The sequence below is a fragment of the Rhinoderma darwinii genome, chromosome 5 (assembly GCF_050947455.1).
Source record: "Rhinoderma darwinii isolate aRhiDar2 chromosome 5, aRhiDar2.hap1, whole genome shotgun sequence".
Classification (NCBI taxonomy): Eukaryota; Metazoa; Chordata; class Amphibia; order Anura; family Rhinodermatidae; genus Rhinoderma; species Rhinoderma darwinii.
In genome coordinates this window covers 202720795-202739071 of record NC_134691.1, presented here as the reverse complement: position 1 = coordinate 202739071, position 18277 = coordinate 202720795, and the positions used below count along the sequence as shown (strand labels likewise).

The 18277-nt window shown below is 40.6% G+C and overlaps 1 protein-coding gene across 3 annotated transcripts in view; it reads right to left on the bottom strand.

Annotated features, from left to right (window-relative positions):
* COL15A1 (collagen type XV alpha 1 chain) overlaps positions 1-18277 on the bottom strand; it is a 359120-nt gene that overhangs the window by 241637 nt on the left and 99206 nt on the right. For 2 of the 3 annotated variants that reach the window (XM_075826865.1, XM_075826866.1), the window contains exon 1: positions 15471-16012. The exons of the other annotated variant lie outside the window; for it this stretch is intronic. In XM_075826865.1, coding sequence (XP_075682980.1) covers positions 15471-15813 — 343 coding nt within the window. In that variant the 5' untranslated portion in view covers positions 15814-16012. Of the gene's footprint in view, positions 1-15470; positions 16013-18277 lie in introns of those variants that run through there. 3 annotated transcript variants of the gene reach the window in all.

The window sequence follows — 18277 nt, the reverse complement described above, 5'->3', positions numbered from 1 at the left end:
CTCCTTATCGCTGCCAGCGATCACACATGTATCCCCTGTCCTGTGGATAGGGGATACATGTCTTTTGTTTACTGGCAGAGCGGAGAGATACCTCCCTGCTCTGCCGTACTGTTCAGTGGCGTCCAGCTGTAGCAGCCATAGCGGCTGCTAGCGGAGCCTCCGGCCATGGTGGGGGCCCGTGCCGGCGGGCGACACGGGCCCCCTCATGCCGCGGGCCCCGTAGCAGCCGCTACTGCTGCTACGGCGGTAGTTTCGCCACTGCCTCCATGGATTGGCTTTGGTTTTTCAGCACATCGCATAGGTGCTTGAAATGAACAATTTTTGCAGTGTGGTAAATTGTTGTCTTCAATTGTAGTGCTGACACATTTCTTTCATAGTCAGCATGAACTTTTTCAGCAATTTGTGCTACAGTAACTTCTCTGTGGGATCAGACCAGATGGACGGCCCTTTGTTTTCCATGCACATAAATGAGCCTTTAACGCCCATGATCCTGTCACCGGTTTGCAGGTTTTCCTTCCTTCGACCACTTTTGGTAGGTACCAACCCCTGCATACCATGAACACCCCACAAGATCTGCCGTTTTAGACTTGCTCTGATCCAGTCATCTAGCCACCTCAAATTGTCCTTGTCAAAGTTGCTCAGATTCTTAAGCTTGCTCATTGTGTGTGTTTGTGTGTGTGTGTGTGTGTGTGTGTGTGTGTGTATATAAACCGAAGTGTAATATAGTTGAGTTTAAGTGTACATGGGGTGGAGACCTACCTAGGCTTATCTTCAATTGGTGTAAAAATTCAATTTATTGCTCTACCTCCATATTTAAATACTGTCTCCAAAACCACCAGCAGCTTTACTTCTCCCCATCCACACCCCTGCATGGGTTATTCACCTAACTCTATGAAGGAATGACCTTCATAGGTCTAACTTTATATTGAAATTAACTGGATAGCTCTTTCATTAAATAACCCAGATACACGGAAAACCTCTTTGAGACGACCACCAGAAATGGTCTTCTAGAGGGGTGGTCCTCTTAAACAAGATGGCCAGTATACACTGTACAAAAAAGAACGATAATCTGTCACAGGAAATCTTGTCTGGATAAAGTGGTAGTCTTCTCAAAGGTGGTCTTTTGAGACGTTTCACTGTAGAATACTCCCCTAAACCAACACAAATTGGGGTGTAAAGAATAGTCCCCTAAACCATATCAATACACAAATTAGGATGAGGGCACATTCCTAACTGGGCTGATCTCCTCACTGTGTTGCTCTTCTTATTGTAATTATCATTTTTTTTACGATGCCCTTTTAGCAAGGTAACTCAAGTGGTTTTCCCCCCTAAATCGATTCAGTAACCCTCCAATATAAAACCTAAATATATGTCATGTTTTATATTATTATTTTGCCCTAGTAAGTTATTTTGTTATGGAATCACCAGTTAAGCAATTTGCAGGGTGGAAGTTTATGGAACTGCTATGTGAGCAATTCCCCAATGACTGCTGGAGACTGTCAGGAATGAGCATGAAAATAAATCCGCAACCCCAAATCTGTCATAACTCTGATCAACAGAATCTAAGGCTACTCTATGGTTTTCGCCAGAGCCCACCGCAAGGCAGGTTGGACTTTGCAGCATAGAACCCAGGTTGTCTTAACAGCGTTCAGCGTTGGATGAGAGGTGCAATGCAGGCAATACCAATGCAGATAACAAGACAGCCCGAGGGTAAACAGAAAGTCCAAATCACAAAGCTAGTATATATCAGGGATAGCAGTGGTTAAATCCAGCCTGGAGCAGAAAGTCCAAATCAGTAAGCAAAGGGTAATCCAGAGACAAACCGAGGTCCAGTTCCAAAAAGTGCAAATAGTCAAAGGTACAGGGTATAATAAGGAGCTTCAAACACTGTGGTCAAACACATGCAAACAAGGAGAATCACAAGCAAAGGAAACAGATCCAACCCAGATTTAAATACTAAAGTGGGATAGGCTCTGCAACTAAAACTAGAGCTGCCCAGAAGCTAGACTAGTAGTCATGGCAATCTTAAAGGAACAGACATTTCCTAACAGATTTCTGATTTATTTTGGCCCACATCTAGTGCAGGGACCATGTCTGGTTACTAAACATATGCAGTGATTGTTCCAGTTTCCTAGTATGAGAACCTTACAGTTAAATTAAAACCAGTTATAGCAGAAATAACTTAAGACAGGGAAAGGAGCAATGTCAGCAGTTGCCATTTTTTTTATTGTGATGGTATAGACATACCATTGCAAGCAAATGTGTTACCTCTTTATGCAATATTTCAAGTAAATTAATTCTGAATTTGTGATTATTATGTGTGTCAGTGAAGTTACAGTAGTTTACTGGCAGCAATGAGACATAACAAATAACTGACAGAAACACAATAAAAAGCAACAGTAATGCCTAGTAGTGTTTCACAAATGTCAAGGCTAACTCTTTCACCTTTCCTCTACTCTTTATAAATTCTATAGAATCAATTTCAGTTGTGAAAGGATTGTCTGTTAGATGACAAGAATAATTTAAATTACGCTGGTATTTATTGGTTCAGTAACTAAAATGATATTGTATGACATTTGTGTATAGGTGTTATAGAACTTTTCTATTCTATAAGAACAATATTCATTGGAACGCACTTCCAGTGACCTGGCAAGAAAATGTTCTCGGTATGTGTTATTGGGTCTATAATAAAACTTCTTTTGTTTCTTTATTAATCGCCTTTCTTACTGATTCTTTCAAATTCTAGTGCACTAGCTAGAACATAAACTTCACATTTCATTGACTTCTGTTAACGGAGGGGTCCAGGTACCCCTAATTCAGTTACTTCCTCTCTCCATGATGTCAGACTCATGACTGTTCTTTATTGTGTCCTCTGTCAATAAGCTTATCGCAATAAGCTGGAACTCCCCAGAAAACAACTGTAATCTGTAGGGAACACTGTAGCAATTACCATGCATTGCCCCTGCAGAGAAAATGAAGCATTACGCAGTTCCCATTGAAATTGATGGGCTGTCCATATAATGCAGAGTCCTCCAGAGTGCTCTAAAAGTCACTCTATACTCTTACTAGTTGATGAGGATCATAAACGGGAAACCCCGATGTATTAACTCAAAATTTCCTAATAGGTCATATGAAAATGGGTTTCCAAACCAGACAATCTGCTGTAGCTTTATAGCGGGCAGCCCTAGTCTGTGAATCGTGCCGTATAGCATAATTACGGTGGAGCTTCAGGGACTGTGCACATGTAAACGTGTGCATACAGCTCTGTGCCCTGACTGTTGCCAACAGATCTGGGCACTGGGTAGAGATCAGGTACCAATCTGTGTGATTCCTGATAGAACCTATCACAGCAAACACATCTGTAGTCGTTTGTAAAAGTTATGTCAGCGAATCTCCTGCCTTTCTTCTACTTTTCACACTTTGTTTCAGTGGATGGTAATGCAGGTAAGGCAAAACAATTGGTAGTTGTAGGGGATTCTATAATCAGGAAGACGGATAGAATAATTTGTCGCCTAGACCGCCTCAACCAAATGGTTTGCTGTCTCCCTGGTACCAGGGTTCGGCATGTGGTGGAACGGGTGGATAAATTACTGGGAGGGGCTGGTGATGATCCAGCCGTTGTGGTCCATGTAGGTACCAACGACAGAATAAATAGTAGGTGGAGGAGCCTTAAGAATAATTTTAAAGAACTAGGCTATAAGTTGAAGGAAAGGACCTCCAAGGTAATTTTCTCATGAATACTGCCTGTGCCATGCGCATCACAGGAAAGACAGCGGGAGCTCAGGGAGTTAAATGCATGGCTTAAGTCTTGGTGTAGAGGAGAAGGCTTTGTGTTCCTAGAGCACTGGGCTGACTTTTCATTGGGGTACAAACTGTATTCTGCAGATGATTTGCACCTAAATGGAGGGGGGTCCGCTGTGCTGGGAGAGAGAATTCTAGCTAGGGTGGCCGAGTATTTAAACTAGGGCTGAGGAGGGAGGCCAATGTAAAAAATAAAGGGGTAGTTAGGTTAGAGAGGGGTCAGACTATATTGGTGGGGGGAGAAATAGACTGTGGGGAGAGGACTAGACAACAGGATAAGGAGATCCTTTCGTTACAAAACAGTAATGAAAATAAAAATGCCCAAATAATGTCAAATAATAACATTTCTGATACTGAAAGTGAAACATTTAAAGGCAAGTTAAAGTGTATGTTCACAAATGCCAGAAGTCTAGCAACAAAATGGGGGAGCTGGAGGACTTGGTACTGGAAGAAAATATAGATATAGTTGGTGTTGCTAAAACATGGCTAGACTCTTCTCATGACTGGGCTGTAAATCTACAGGGTTTTACACTGTTTCGGAAAGACAGGGAGATTAGAAAAGGCGGTGGTGTATGTCTGTATGTGAGAAGTGATATGAAGGTGAGTGTGAAAGAGACAATAGTGGGTGAAGATTGTGAGGAGGTTGAAACCTTGTGGCTGGAATTACAAATAGAGGTAAACACTGAAAAAATTACTTTTGGTGTTATCTATAGACCCCAAATATAACTGAGGAGATGGAAGGTCAGCTATATAAACAGATGGAGCGGGCTGCACAGATGGGTACAGTAGTGATAATGGGAGATTTTAATTACCGGGATATTAATTGGTGTCATGGTTCGGCTTCAACTGCAAAGGGGAGAAATTTCCTCAACCTGTTGCAGGAAAATTTTATGGGCCAGTTTTTGGAAGACCCGACTAGAGGTGAAGCTCTGTTGGATCTGATCATTTCTAATAATGCAGATCTTGTTGGGAATGTCAATGTTCGTGAAAACCTCGGTAACAGTGATCACAATATAGTTATATTTAGCATACAGTATAGTTTAAAAAACAAACACAGACTGGGAGGGCAAAAACACTTAATTTTAAGAAGGCCAAGTTCCCCAGGATGAGGGCTGCAATTCAATATATAGACTGGGAAGAACTAATATCAAATAATGGTAGGAATAATAAATAGGAGATTTTCAAATCTACTTTGGGTAATTATAGTGCAAAATTTATTCCTATAGGTAACAAGTAAAAACGACTAAAATTAAATCCCACATGGCTTACACCTTCTGTAAAAATGGCAATACATGACAAAAAAAGGGCATTTGAAAAATAAAAATCTGAGGGTACAGCTGTAGCCTTAGTAAATGATAAAGAGCTTAATAAAATTTGTAAAAAGGTAATAAAATCAGCAAAAATACAAAATGAAAGACGGGTGGCCAACGATAGTAAAACAAATCCCAAAAAATTCTTCAAGTATATAAATGCAAAAAAGACAAGGTCTGAACATGTAGGACCCCTAGATAGTGGTAATGGGGAGTTGGTGACAGTGGATCAAGAGAAGGCAGAGTTACTAAATGGGTGCTTCAGCTCTGTATATACAACAGAAGAAAGAGCAGCTGATCTAGCCGCTGCCAGTGCTGATAATATATCAGTTCATATACTGAATTGGATTTATGTAGATATGGTCTAAGCTAAATAAAATAAAATAAATGTACACAAGGCCCCAGGATCAGATGGGTTACACCCTAGGGTTCTTAAAGAGCTTAGTTCAGTTTCTGTCCCCCTCTTCATAATATTTAGAGATTCTCTAGTGACTGGTATAGTGCCAAGGGACTGGCGCATGGCAAATGTGGTGCCTAATTCAAAAAGGGCTCTAGGTGTTCCCCCGGGTAATTATAGACCAGTAAGCTTAACATCCATCGTGGGGAAAATTGAGGGACTATATACAGGATTATGTGACAAAAATAGTATTGTAAGTGACAGCTAGCACGGTTTTACTAAGAAGCTGTCAAACCAACCTGATTTGTTTTTATGAATAGGTGAGCAGTAGCCTAGACAGAGGGGCCGCTGTGGATATAGTGTTTTTGGACTTTGCAAAGGCATTTGACACTGCCCCTCATAGACGTCTAATGTGTAAATTAAGGACTATAGGTTTAGAAAGTATCGTTTGTAATTGAATTGAGAATTGGCTCATGGACTGTATGCAGAGAATTGTGGTCAATGATTCCTACTCTGAATGGTCCCCGGTTTTAAGTCGTGTACCCCAGGGTTCAGTGCTGGGACCACTATTATTCAACTTATTTATTAATGATATAGAGGATGGGATTAATAGCACTATTTCTATTTTTGCAGATGACACCAAGCTATGTAGTAATGTTCAGTCTATGGAAGATGTTCGTGAATTGCAAGCGGATTTAAACAAACTAAGTGTTTGGGCATCCACTTGGCAGATGAAGTTTAATGTATATAAATGTGAAGTTATGCACCTGGGTACGACCAACCTGCAGGCATCAGATGTCCTAGGGGGAGCTACACTGGGGGAGTCACTTGTTGAGAAGGATCTGGGTGTACTTGTAAATCATAAACTTAATAACAGCATGCAATGTCAATCAGCTGCTTCAAGGGCCAGCAAGATATTGTCGTGTATTAAAAGAGGCATGGACTCGTGGGACAGGGATGTAATATTACCACTTTACAAAGCATTAGTGCGGCCTCATCTAGAATATGCAGTTCAGTTCTGGGCTCCAGTTCATAGAAAGGATGCCCTGGAGTTGGAGAAAATACAAAGAAGAGTTATGAGGAAAGATTAAAAGAATTAAACCTATTTAGACTTGAAAAAAGACGACTAAGGGGGGACATGATTAACTTATATAAATATATTAATGGCACATACAAAAAATATGGTGAAATCCTGTTCCATGTAAAACCCCCTCAAAAAACAAGGGGGCACTCCCTCCGTCTGGAGAAAAAAAGGTTCAACCTGCAGAGGCGACAAGCCTTCTTTACTGTGTGAACTGTGAATCTATGGAATAGTCTACCGCAGGAGCTGGTCACAGCAGGGGCAGTAGATGGCTTTAAAGAAGGCTTAGATCATTTCCTAGACCCAAAAAATATAAGCTCCTATGTGTAGAAATTTTTTACTTCCCTTTTCCCATCCCGTGGTTGAACTTGATGGACATGTGTCTTTTTTCAAACGTACTAACTATGTAACTATGTAACTATGAAAAGAAGAGAAGAAGAAGTGAGAATCACTGCCAGAATAATACAGTGTTTCAGAAAATATATTGTTTTACCCCCACAACATTTTTTGTATAAATAGATATCTATACAATATATATATCTATACAATCTATCTATCGATACAATCTATCTATCCACCCTTCTATCTTTTACTAGAATACCTGGAATACGCAAGTAGTGCATATATAATTTTATATATATATATATATATATATATATATGGTATATAATATATTTATACGGTAGTGTATTTTTGTTACTGTTAGCAAAAGCAAATATATTTTGTAGAGTGAGATCATATATAATTATATACACATATATCTAAATTATAGTTATCAGCTTGTGTTTATGTGTATGTATATATATATATATATGTATTTATATAAAAGATAGATAGACACAGACAGACAGATAGACAGACAGACAGACAGACAGACAGACAGACAGATAGATAGATAGATAGATAGATAGATAGATAGATAGATAGATAGATAGATAGATAGATAGATAGATAGATTTATATATAATCCATTTTGTCATGAATAATATGAAAAAAATTATTTTGATTAGTTAGTGTCAGTGACATTACTGTGAGGAGGTTAAATGGCGCTGAGGAGGCATAAGCCATGCTCAGGGGCGTGACTAGGAAAGACTGGGCCCCATAGCAAACTTTTGACTGGGGCCCACCTCCCCTGGGTATCACACAATCCCCCCCCTTGTAGATAGTGCCTCCCTGTAGATTCTGCCACACAGCGCCCCCTATAGATAGCACCATATAGCCCCCCTGTAGATAGCGCCATACACAGCCCCCTGTAGATAACTCCATACACAGCCCCTGTAAATAACGCCTTACAGCCCCCTTGTAGATAACGCCATACAGCCCCCCTGTAGATAACGCCATACAGCCCCCTGTAGATAACGCCATACACAGCCCCCTGTAGATAACGCCATACGGCCCCTCCGTAGATAACGCCATACAGCCCCCCTGTAGATAACGCCATACAGCCTCCCTCTGTAGATAATGCCATACAGCCCCCTGTAGATAATGCCATACTGCCCCCCCTGTAGATAACGCCATACAGCACCCCTGTAGATAACTTCATACAGCCTCCCCCTGTAGATAACGCCATACAGCCCCCTGTAGATAACGCCATATAGCCCCCCTGTAGATAACTCCATACACAGCCCCCTGTAGATAACGCCATACAGCCTCCCCTGTAGATAATGCCATACAGCCCCCCTATAGATAACGCCATACAGCCTCCCCTGTAGATAATGCCATACAGCCCCCTGTAGATAACGCCATACAGCCCCCCTGTAGATAACGCCATACAGCCCCCCTGTAGATCTCGCCATACAGCCCCCCCCTGTAGATAATGCCATACAGTCCCCCTGTAGATAACATCATACAGCCCCCTGTAGATAACGCCATACAGCCCCCCTGTAGATAACGCCATACAGCCCCCTGTAGATAACACCATACAGCCCCCCTGTAGATCTCGCCATACAGCCCCCCCTGTAGATAACGCCATACAGCCCCCTGTAGATAACGCCATACAGCCCCCTGTAGATAACGCCATACAGCCCCCCTGTAGATAACGCCATACAGCCCCCCCTGTAGACAATGCCATACAGCCCCCCAAAAAAAACAAAAAACGGCCTATAGTTTGTCCTACAAAAGAGATGTAATGTGATCGCTGGCATTGATAAGGAGAACGGGGGACCGCAAGTCTCCCGAAGTTATCCATGACAAACCTCGGTCTTCCGGGGTCTGCACAGTTCAATAAAAATTAAAGGAGGCGCTGGTCATGCATGCGCACAGACGCGACCGCTGCACAATTAATTTCTATGGAGCTGCCGACAGACCCCGGAAGTCCAAGATTTGTCATTGAGAACTTCGGGGGATTTTATGTCCCCTGTTTTCATTATCGCTGGGCGTCCCAGCGATCCCACATGTATCCCCTATCCTGTGGATAGGGGATGCATGTCTTTTGTAGGAACAACCCCTTCAGTGGCATCGCGCTATAGCAGCCATAGCGGCTGCTAGCGGAGCCTCCGGCCATGGGGGGGGGGCCATGCTAGCGGACGGCACAAGCCCCCTCATGCTGCAGGCCCCGTAGCAGCCGCTACAGCTGCTACAGCGGTAGTTACGCCACTGGCCATGCTGTGGTCAGAATATCAGACAGCATCAAAGATGGAACCTTTTCTAAGCAGCAACCATGTAAGTGTCACTTCAGGTTCGTCTTAAGGGGACATTATCCCTGACGAAGTTGACACTACAGAGTTTGGAAGCGCAGGGCCTAGTAGTACTGCAGCACAGCATGGTCTCTCTAGTTCCGGCTCTGCTATGGGTCCCTGTTCCATCTTGTACCAGTCCTGGAATAACAGTGAAAGATAAAAATTTTGTCCAAATGGACATCTTTAGTTTGTTCAAAAGTGAAGACCTCGTCAACATTATTGTCCTCTATACTAATTTATTTGAAACGCAGCATATAATGCAGAAACCTTTATCCACCCATGCCAAATATTGGATGCCCACAAATTTGGCTGAATGAAAAATTTTTTGGGGTTCACCCTAATTATGGGTATTGTAAGAGATCCCTCCATAAGATCATACAAGTCAACAGCCCCCCTGGTGTATTCTGTAATGTCCAGGTCTAGTTACAAGTGGTTAATGAGATTCCTTCATAGGATAACTCATAGGCCCCCCCAAGTACTGAGGCAAACTGTGATTGGTTATTAAAACGAAAGTATATTTGCCTTTATTTACATTTCGTTTTTTCCACTTTATTTTTCTTCAGGGAGAGGAAGGGAATGGGTGGGGGGAGGATGTCATGTTTGCATTTTTTTCTAATGTTTGACTGGCAGAAAGTCCCTTAATTTGCATAAACCTGCAATTTCTTGTTTTTAAGAAACCAAAATTTAAAAAATAGAGATTCCCATTATACCCCTAGATGAATACTTTGGGGATCTACATTTCAAGAGTAGTTATTTTGAAAGTGTTAAAGAAACTGCATTGAAAAAATGTGATTTGGGAAATAATCTTCTATCGTCCGCCCTCCTACATCTCTATGTGATAAATAGGGCACACATATTGGGTATCCTCATGCAAGGGAGAAGTAGCAGAATGTGAAATTAGATTAATTTTACCCATGGTCCATACTGTGCTTGCGTGAAATTACACATTTTTACAAAAATTTCGGAAGGAAACTGGATTTTCTATAAAGATGCTAAACCCCTTGATGAAAACCTTGGGGGTATACTTTTGTAGATGAAGTCATGTATAGGGTGTTTGCAATGATTCAGGTTATTCATGGCACCCAGAAACCAGTATGCTGCTATAAAATCAGCTGCAGGATTGGTAGACTAAGAAGGCCAAAATAGCCTCCTTTTATGCCAAGCCCTGGCACATGGACATACAGTGAATAAAGCACACAACTTGGTATCCCCATACACGGGAGAGGTAGCAGAATGTGAAATGAGATTCATTTTACCCCTGGTCTATACTGTGTGTGAAAAATGCTTGTGTAAAATAACGCATTTGTCCAAAAAAAATGCACATTTTATTTTGTTCCCTTTTATTCAAGACAATTTCAGAAGAAAACTCGACTTTCTAAAATGATACTAAACCCTTTGAAGTAAACCTTGGGGGTCTACATTTGTAAATTAAGTGATTTATGTGCAGTTTATAATATTTCAGGGGTCCAGGGCCACCAGAAAACAGTATGCTGCTATCAAATCACCAGCAGGTGGACCCAAAATGCCCAAATAGCCTCCTTTTATGCCATTCCCAGGCACATGCCCATACAGTGAATAAAGCACACATATTAGGTATCCCCATACACAGGATAAGTAGCAGTTGTCCTTACTGTGTGTGATCACTGTTTGTATAAAATGACATATTTGCCATTATTTTTTTGCATTTTTTTCCAATTTAGCCCACATTAAAAAAAAAATAAGAATGAAGTATACTGACATTTACCATTATAACAAAGCCCTATCTGTACTTTGAATTTGACATTATTTTTAAATATATACTTCATTCACCTACAAAGTTATATTTATCTAAAGTAGTGTATAGCAAAATTGTGAAATTTTCTCTTGTCATCTAGCTGTAAAATTGCCTGGTACTTAACCGGTTAAGAATAGATCGGTTGAGCAGTTATTATGAAATCGACAAGTTTAAGGCTTAGAAATCCATAAATCTTACTCTTAGAAGATAGAAATTGCTTTCACCTTCTTAAGTCATGAATAAGAACCTAAGCTAAGGCTAGAGAGGCATGCAGTTTTTTGGATGTTTTTGTAGGAAGTTTTGTGACATCCTGGATGAGCTGCAGTCTGCTTTTCATTGAGAAGATTAAGGGCCAGTTCACAAGGAGCTTCTTGGCGCTGATTTTGATCTGGAAACCGTGTCGGATTCAGCGCCAAAAAATGGCCAAAACCTACTCCCAATGATTTCAATGGGTGCCGGAGGCGTTTTTCCGTTGCAACTTTTAGCCACTCACCGAAAAAAAAAAGTGGCGTGTTCTTTCTTGCCGTGGTTCTGCCTCTGACCTCCCATTGAAATCATTGGCAGGCAGAGAAAGCGTTTTTCGCTGCGTTTTTTTGCCCGCGACCCTCAAAAGCCGCGGCAAGAACGGGCAGGCAGGTCAAAATCTGCCTCAAAATTCCTGAATATCTAAAAGGCGAAGGAATGAAAAAAGAGAGAGAACATCCAGCGCACATAGTGCATCATAAAAATGGAAAGGCAATAGGGGCTTGGGGTAATAATTATGCTTACCTAAAGGTGTTGTGCTGGGGCACAACACACTCGTGCTTGACAGGATAGGAGACTGCAGCTAGGATTCCAACCGGGAGCCACACGGGCAGAAGGAGGTAGAAAAATGTTTTAATCAGAATAAGCTACACGTTACGAGATCAGACCGACCTCTTCATCAGGCAAAAAAACATACAACGGTTGTATGTTTTTTTGGCTGATGAAGAGGTCGGTCCGACCTCGTAACGCATAGCTTATTCTGATTAAAACACATAGTATTTTATCTCCTGCCTCCTATGGACTGATTGCTATATACACTCGTAACATGTAGCTTATTCTGATTAAAACAACAACATTTCAAAAGGCACATACATACAACATTGTGGAAGGGGGGCAAAGTGCAGGGTACTTGTGCTTCGACCCCCTTACCTTAAAACTATTTAGTTATAAGAGAAATAACATTAGACATGAAAAGGGGGAAAAGAGCAATGTCAGTAATTATCATTGTTTTTATTAGTTAGGAATTACAAGGAAAAGACAAAACTCCCGGTTTAGGCGCTCCTGTGTTCGTACTTTCGATGTGTCAGTTCTCTGATATTTACATTAGAGAAGCGCCTTTTTGGTTTCTATTTTCCTCTTTTTCTTTCTACATTGTTTCTATTGCCATGGCATAGACATACCATTGCGAGAAAATATGTTCCATCTTTTACACAAGTGCAATATTCCAAAGTAAATTATTTATTTCTGTATAAAGAGGTAGTATTTATACCAAAAGCCTACACATTGCAGGGTGAAGTACCAGCAACAATGAGACATAACAAATAACTGACAGATACACAATAAAAAGCAATAGAATGGCCTAGTAATGTTTCATAAATGTCAAGGTTAACTCTTCTGCCGTTCCTAAAAGATTTACAGCTTGTATAGAACCCATTCTATTCATGAATCGTGGGCACTTTTTAGAGGATTGTCTGGTAAATGAAAATAATTCTATTCATTCTAATTTTCTGATGTTTATCGGTTATGAAAAACTTTTCTCTATCATAATAACACTATTCAGTAGAACATGTTCTCAGTATGTGTCATTAGGTCTGCTATAGTTACTTTTTTTAATCCCCTTTCTTACTTCTTTCAAACTTTAGTGAACTTGGTTGCACAATAGCTTCACACTTTATTGACTTCTGTAAACGGACCAGTCTTTGTACCCCCAATTTATTTGTTACCTCCCTTCATGATGTTACACTCTTTACTGAACTATAGTGGGTCCCCTGTAAATAAGCTTTTCACAATAAGCTGGAACCCCCAGCGATTAACTGTAGTATGAAGGGGAACTCTGCAGCAATTTCCGTGCGGTGTAAACACAGGGAATTAAAATCAATAGGCTGTCCATATAGGCATGAGCTTGCTCGGTCATTCAGAGTGCTCTAGTGGCCACTCTAGCTAATTGGCGAGGGTCATGAACTTGTAACCCTGATCTATCAATTAAAAATTTACTAATGTGTTTTCTAAACCAGACAACCCAATTAATAATAGATCAGTTGAATAGTTATTATGAAATCAACAAATTTATATGTTATAAAATAAAAAAATCATACAATACTTACCTGGGAAACCCCCGCTCCAGCACCAATGCTCCGGTGGTCCCCGCCTATCTTTGTTAATTTTTCTGCAGCGATGACATGCCGTACATCCACGTGACTGCTGTAGCCAATCACTGGCCTCAGCGGTGATGGTAGCATGTACGAGACTTCACCATACAGCAAGAATGATGATATTACAAACTCTGATTACAGAATAGGAAACAAATCACTATCACTTAATAAGGTGACAGGTCTATTAACAATAGTACTAGCAGTGTGTAGAATTTGCTGTGGTGGTCATGAGCTGTAATAGGGTAATAGGTACATCCCTGGTGGTCTAAAGTAGTATAGGGATTGCATGGTCACTATCATTTTGTTATATTTACTTAAATAGGTTTAAAATTATGTGCTCATTCATTTTAGAATACATCTTTATAGGTGTTGCAGTACCAGTTTTCTGATACAGAGCTCTAAATCCCCTTTTTCCATTCACACAGCCATAGAGTTACATAATAAAATTCCGTCTTCTTGCAAGCACCACTAGGGGGAGCTCACAGTATATTGATTTATACAGCTGCTATTAAAGTTCAATGGAGCTGTATAAAATACATTGCTCACAAAAAGGCCCTATCAGAGATCAGCAACAACTTAGGCGTACATCCCTGGCGGTATTTTAATCTCTGTGTGACTTAATTTTGACATGATTTGCATATGCTCTATTTTCGTTATGTTTTTAGTGTTATCTAACTATCTGGGAGGTGCTGAGTGATTGACTTTACAAAAATAGCCCTGAAAGCAATGAGGAGAGTGATGAGACTGCTAAAAGAGTAGAATCTGTGGAGAGAGCTGTGGAGGCCGATGGAGACAGCAGTCTATAAACACTGATATTGTGTCACTGTTTAACACAATGCTGTTTTTATCTCTAAAGTTGTTTAAAAACTACCTACCTGCCTGGTACTGCACTTATATATGAGATCCATTCTGGTGCTCCTCCTGCTGGCAGATTTATCATTGTGTCTCCACAACCCCAACAACCAAATTTTCCCCCTGCTGTCTGAGAAAAAGGATTGATTATGTTGAATTTTACCATACCCAATACTTTATTCCCTGGAAGATAAGTGGCAACAGAGGTGTCTGGCATTAGCTTACCCCCCTCTCCCCATAGCAGCGTGTTGTCGTACGGAGGCACCATACAGGGTAGTACAGATCCCTTACTATTAATAAATCCTTGAGGTCTTGTATTAGCCTTTCCTATATCTCCAGTTTTTGTATTTTATGGATATGGCAGGCAAGTAAAAACATTGCTTGGATTGTGTAAGGAAGTGCAATTATCCTTAAAGGCTATGTACCTCTTTGAAAACGTTTTTTTTTTTTAAATAAAATTGTGTATCAGTGTGATTGTTTCAACTTCCTAATTACATTTTATTAAAAAATATTTTTACTTTTTGAGATATAGCTGGTTTGTATCATGTATATAGAGCAGTTGTATCTTGTGCTCAAACCCAAATCCGTCATGTGAGCGGGACTAACGGGTTCAGTGACAGCGGGTCCATTGTGTCTATAACACATAGGATCCACCTGTTATCAATCACATCACATGTCAGAGACACCTAGGACCTGCTGACACTGAACCCCCATCAGTGCTACTCACCTGATGGATACAGGCACAAGATACAGCTGCTCTGTATACTTGATACAAAGCAGCTGTATCTAAAAAAGTAAAACTTATTTTTAATAAAAAGTATTACATTAATACACATTTTTATTAATTTTTTTTTAAAAAACACCTGTTTTCAAAGGTGTACATAGTCTTCAAAACATTCTTAAGAAAGCTATTTCAGTGCTATTAACCAATAAAGGTGAGAAAAATGTACAATACATGCAGGAAATAATCTGATAATGTATGTAGAGTTGACAAGTACCAATATAGTTTAATGATATTACAAAACATCCCTTCTCTGCATCCATGGTTTGTAACAATCTCCATTACATTCCAGTGAAATCCAAATTGGTTGTTTCACATAAATCATCCACTATAAAAAAAAGGTAAGCAACTTTTTTTTTTCAATGCAAAATGGTTATACAACAGTTGCGTTCTGTGTTACCTGTTTTTCTATAGGCGTATTTCTTTTTCTTCCCCTGATTTAATGTGCCTGACTTGTTTGGGACAGGAGGAAATGTTGATAACCCATTCTGCAGGTATGTAGTTGTCGTACTCGCTGTAGTCACCAGGTATCTTTCCAGGGTATTTGATGCGACAGTAAAGGAAGTCTCTTTGTTTGACTGGTTGAATAAAACTGTACTAGCCAAGGTTCCTATTGATGTATTTGTCAGATTCTCTGGTGGTGAGACAGTGGTTTTTGTGTCTCCCCACCACCGCCACCATTGTGCCTCCACATTTCGACATCTGGTAAGAATGCAGCAGCATAACAGTATCCAATTCATCATACTCTGTAAATGACTGTTAAAGACTTTGGCTGTAAAGTTCACAAAGTTGCACTCTCAATAGAATCTTTAGTGTTTGGTTTCTGTTCTACTTTCGGCATTTCATTCTACGTTACCTCATGGTGAAGAAGTTTCAAAGTTTTGCAGAAGATCAAAAATCATTTGTATGGAATCAGCTATTCTCTATATCCTTCTTGGTGTCTTGTGTCATGTAGATGTGAAGCCAGTTAACTACCCACAACCTTTCTCATGTAAATGAAAGGAATGCTGCCCAGTACCAAGAGGAGTTCCCTTTGTACGCCAATCACATAAGACATTAATCTGTACCCCTTGCAGCAACAAATAAGTTTTTATCATACAGCTAAGCTTTGTTCAGATGTCTTAAAGCGTATTAGGACCTGTAAATACTTACACTGCGGCTTGAAGTAAGAATATTATGTCTAATAAAGAAAGCCGCACAAATGAGAAGCAAAGCTGATTGTTTTTGCCCTCAGTCTTGTTCCAACACGCAGGGTTCAGCACTGCTACACCAACAGTAATTGTAGATCTTTCCACTTCAATACAGTTCTATGCTATACAGTCTCACTATTTGATGCCAACGTGACTTTTGTTACAAATTATTTTCCAATATTGTACCAACATTGCCATATAATAAGTGATAGTTTAGGAAACAATTCTTCTGGTCAGAACACCAGCACTTGGCTCAGCAATGTTCTGGAGATGGATTATGCTGCATAGTTGTCGGCATGTTCAGTGCTGACACAATGAAACTTAGCGAATCGGAAACCAAGCACATAAAAGAATGCACACGTACCATACCAAGCTAGGTAACAGATAATGAAATAGTTACCTTCGGATTCATTTGCTATGAAAACATCCAGATCATGATTCCAATAATTGCTCTTGAACTCATCTTGTTACATTTTCCTTCATTATTTACTTCTATTCCTCAGGGCCCCACAGAGGTCACCTCAAAGTTCCCTACTGCTTGTTAACTTGCACTTTCCATTTCCTGGGAAACCAGCGGAATAAGCTCTGGCTTATATATGAAAGGCACTACTTTAATGATGGGATTCAGATCTTTTACAAGTTCAGTATATGTTACCGGCAATGTGTGAAACTAAGGCATTGTACAGAATTCCTAGAATGTGTGGACCGAAAACCTCGAGATAATGTTTAAAATAAATCTGTCTGTAAACATTTCCTAGGTATTCTGTGGATTATCAGCGTGACGGGGGACCGAAATATATTAGCGAGTGTACTTACATACTGCAGTGAGTATACTGCTAATACTTTTCGGTCCCCACATAACCCCTTTAAAGGGGTTATCTGGGCATGGGTCGGTTTCTCATACTGATGACCTATCCACAGGATAGGTCTTCAGTTTAAAATCGGTGGGGGTCCAACAACCGAACCCCACACCGATCAGCAGTTCCGGTGGTCGTGCTGGAAGCAGATGGCACCGTACACTGCATAGCGGGCGTGCTGCAGTACTGCTCCTATTCACTTGAGTAGGAGCAGAGCTGCAATGTTGCAGCTTGGCCGCTATATAGTGACTGGAGCGTTCTGCTTCCGACACCGACCACTGCAAAACTTCTGGTGCCGGAATCTGGGTGTCTGACTCCCACCGATCATTTACTGATGACCTATCCTGTGGATAGGTCATCAGTATGAAAAATTGCCCCATACCCAGACATCCCCTTTAAGGTGTGTCCATCCCTGTTGTCTAGTATTAGCCCTATTGTCTATTAGAAATCTGTTAATGAAGTGTCAATAACTAGGCATTTCTATTAAAATGCCCAGGTAAAGTATATAAGGTCAGAATAAAATAATCCTATTTCATATACTGCTCAAAATATGCTAGATATTCTAGTGAATAAGTAGTTAACCCGTTAGTGACCGCCCATAGGTGTTTTTACGGCAGCCACTAACAAGCTTTATTCTGATGCAGTAACCTTTTTATGGAGCTGCATCACAATAAATAAACAGCGCCGGGAGCAGTTAAATCTCCTTGCTCTCAGCTACCAGAGGTAGCTGAGGGCTGGAAGTAGACATTCTCAAACGGGCGAGATCGATATCAGTATCGATCTCGCCCGTGTAACCCCTCAGATGCAGCGCTCAATAGCGAGCGCCGCATCTGAATGGTTTTGGAGAGAGGCTCCCTCTCATCCCACCGACACCTGCCGATAAGATCGCAGGGTGCCAGTGTCTTTTAAGGCATGTCTGCCTCTAGTTAATGCCTGCTAGCACGGACGGGCAGAAATACACTGCAATACAGAAGTATTGCAGTGTATTATAAAAGTGATCGCATAGTGAAGTCCCCTAGTGGGACTAGTACAAAAGTAGAAAAAAAGTTTGATAAAGTTAATAATAAATAAATAAGTGGAAAAAATATGAAAAACCCACTTTTTCCCCTTACAAATTGCTTTATTATTAAAAAAAATGTAAAAAAAAGTTACACATATTT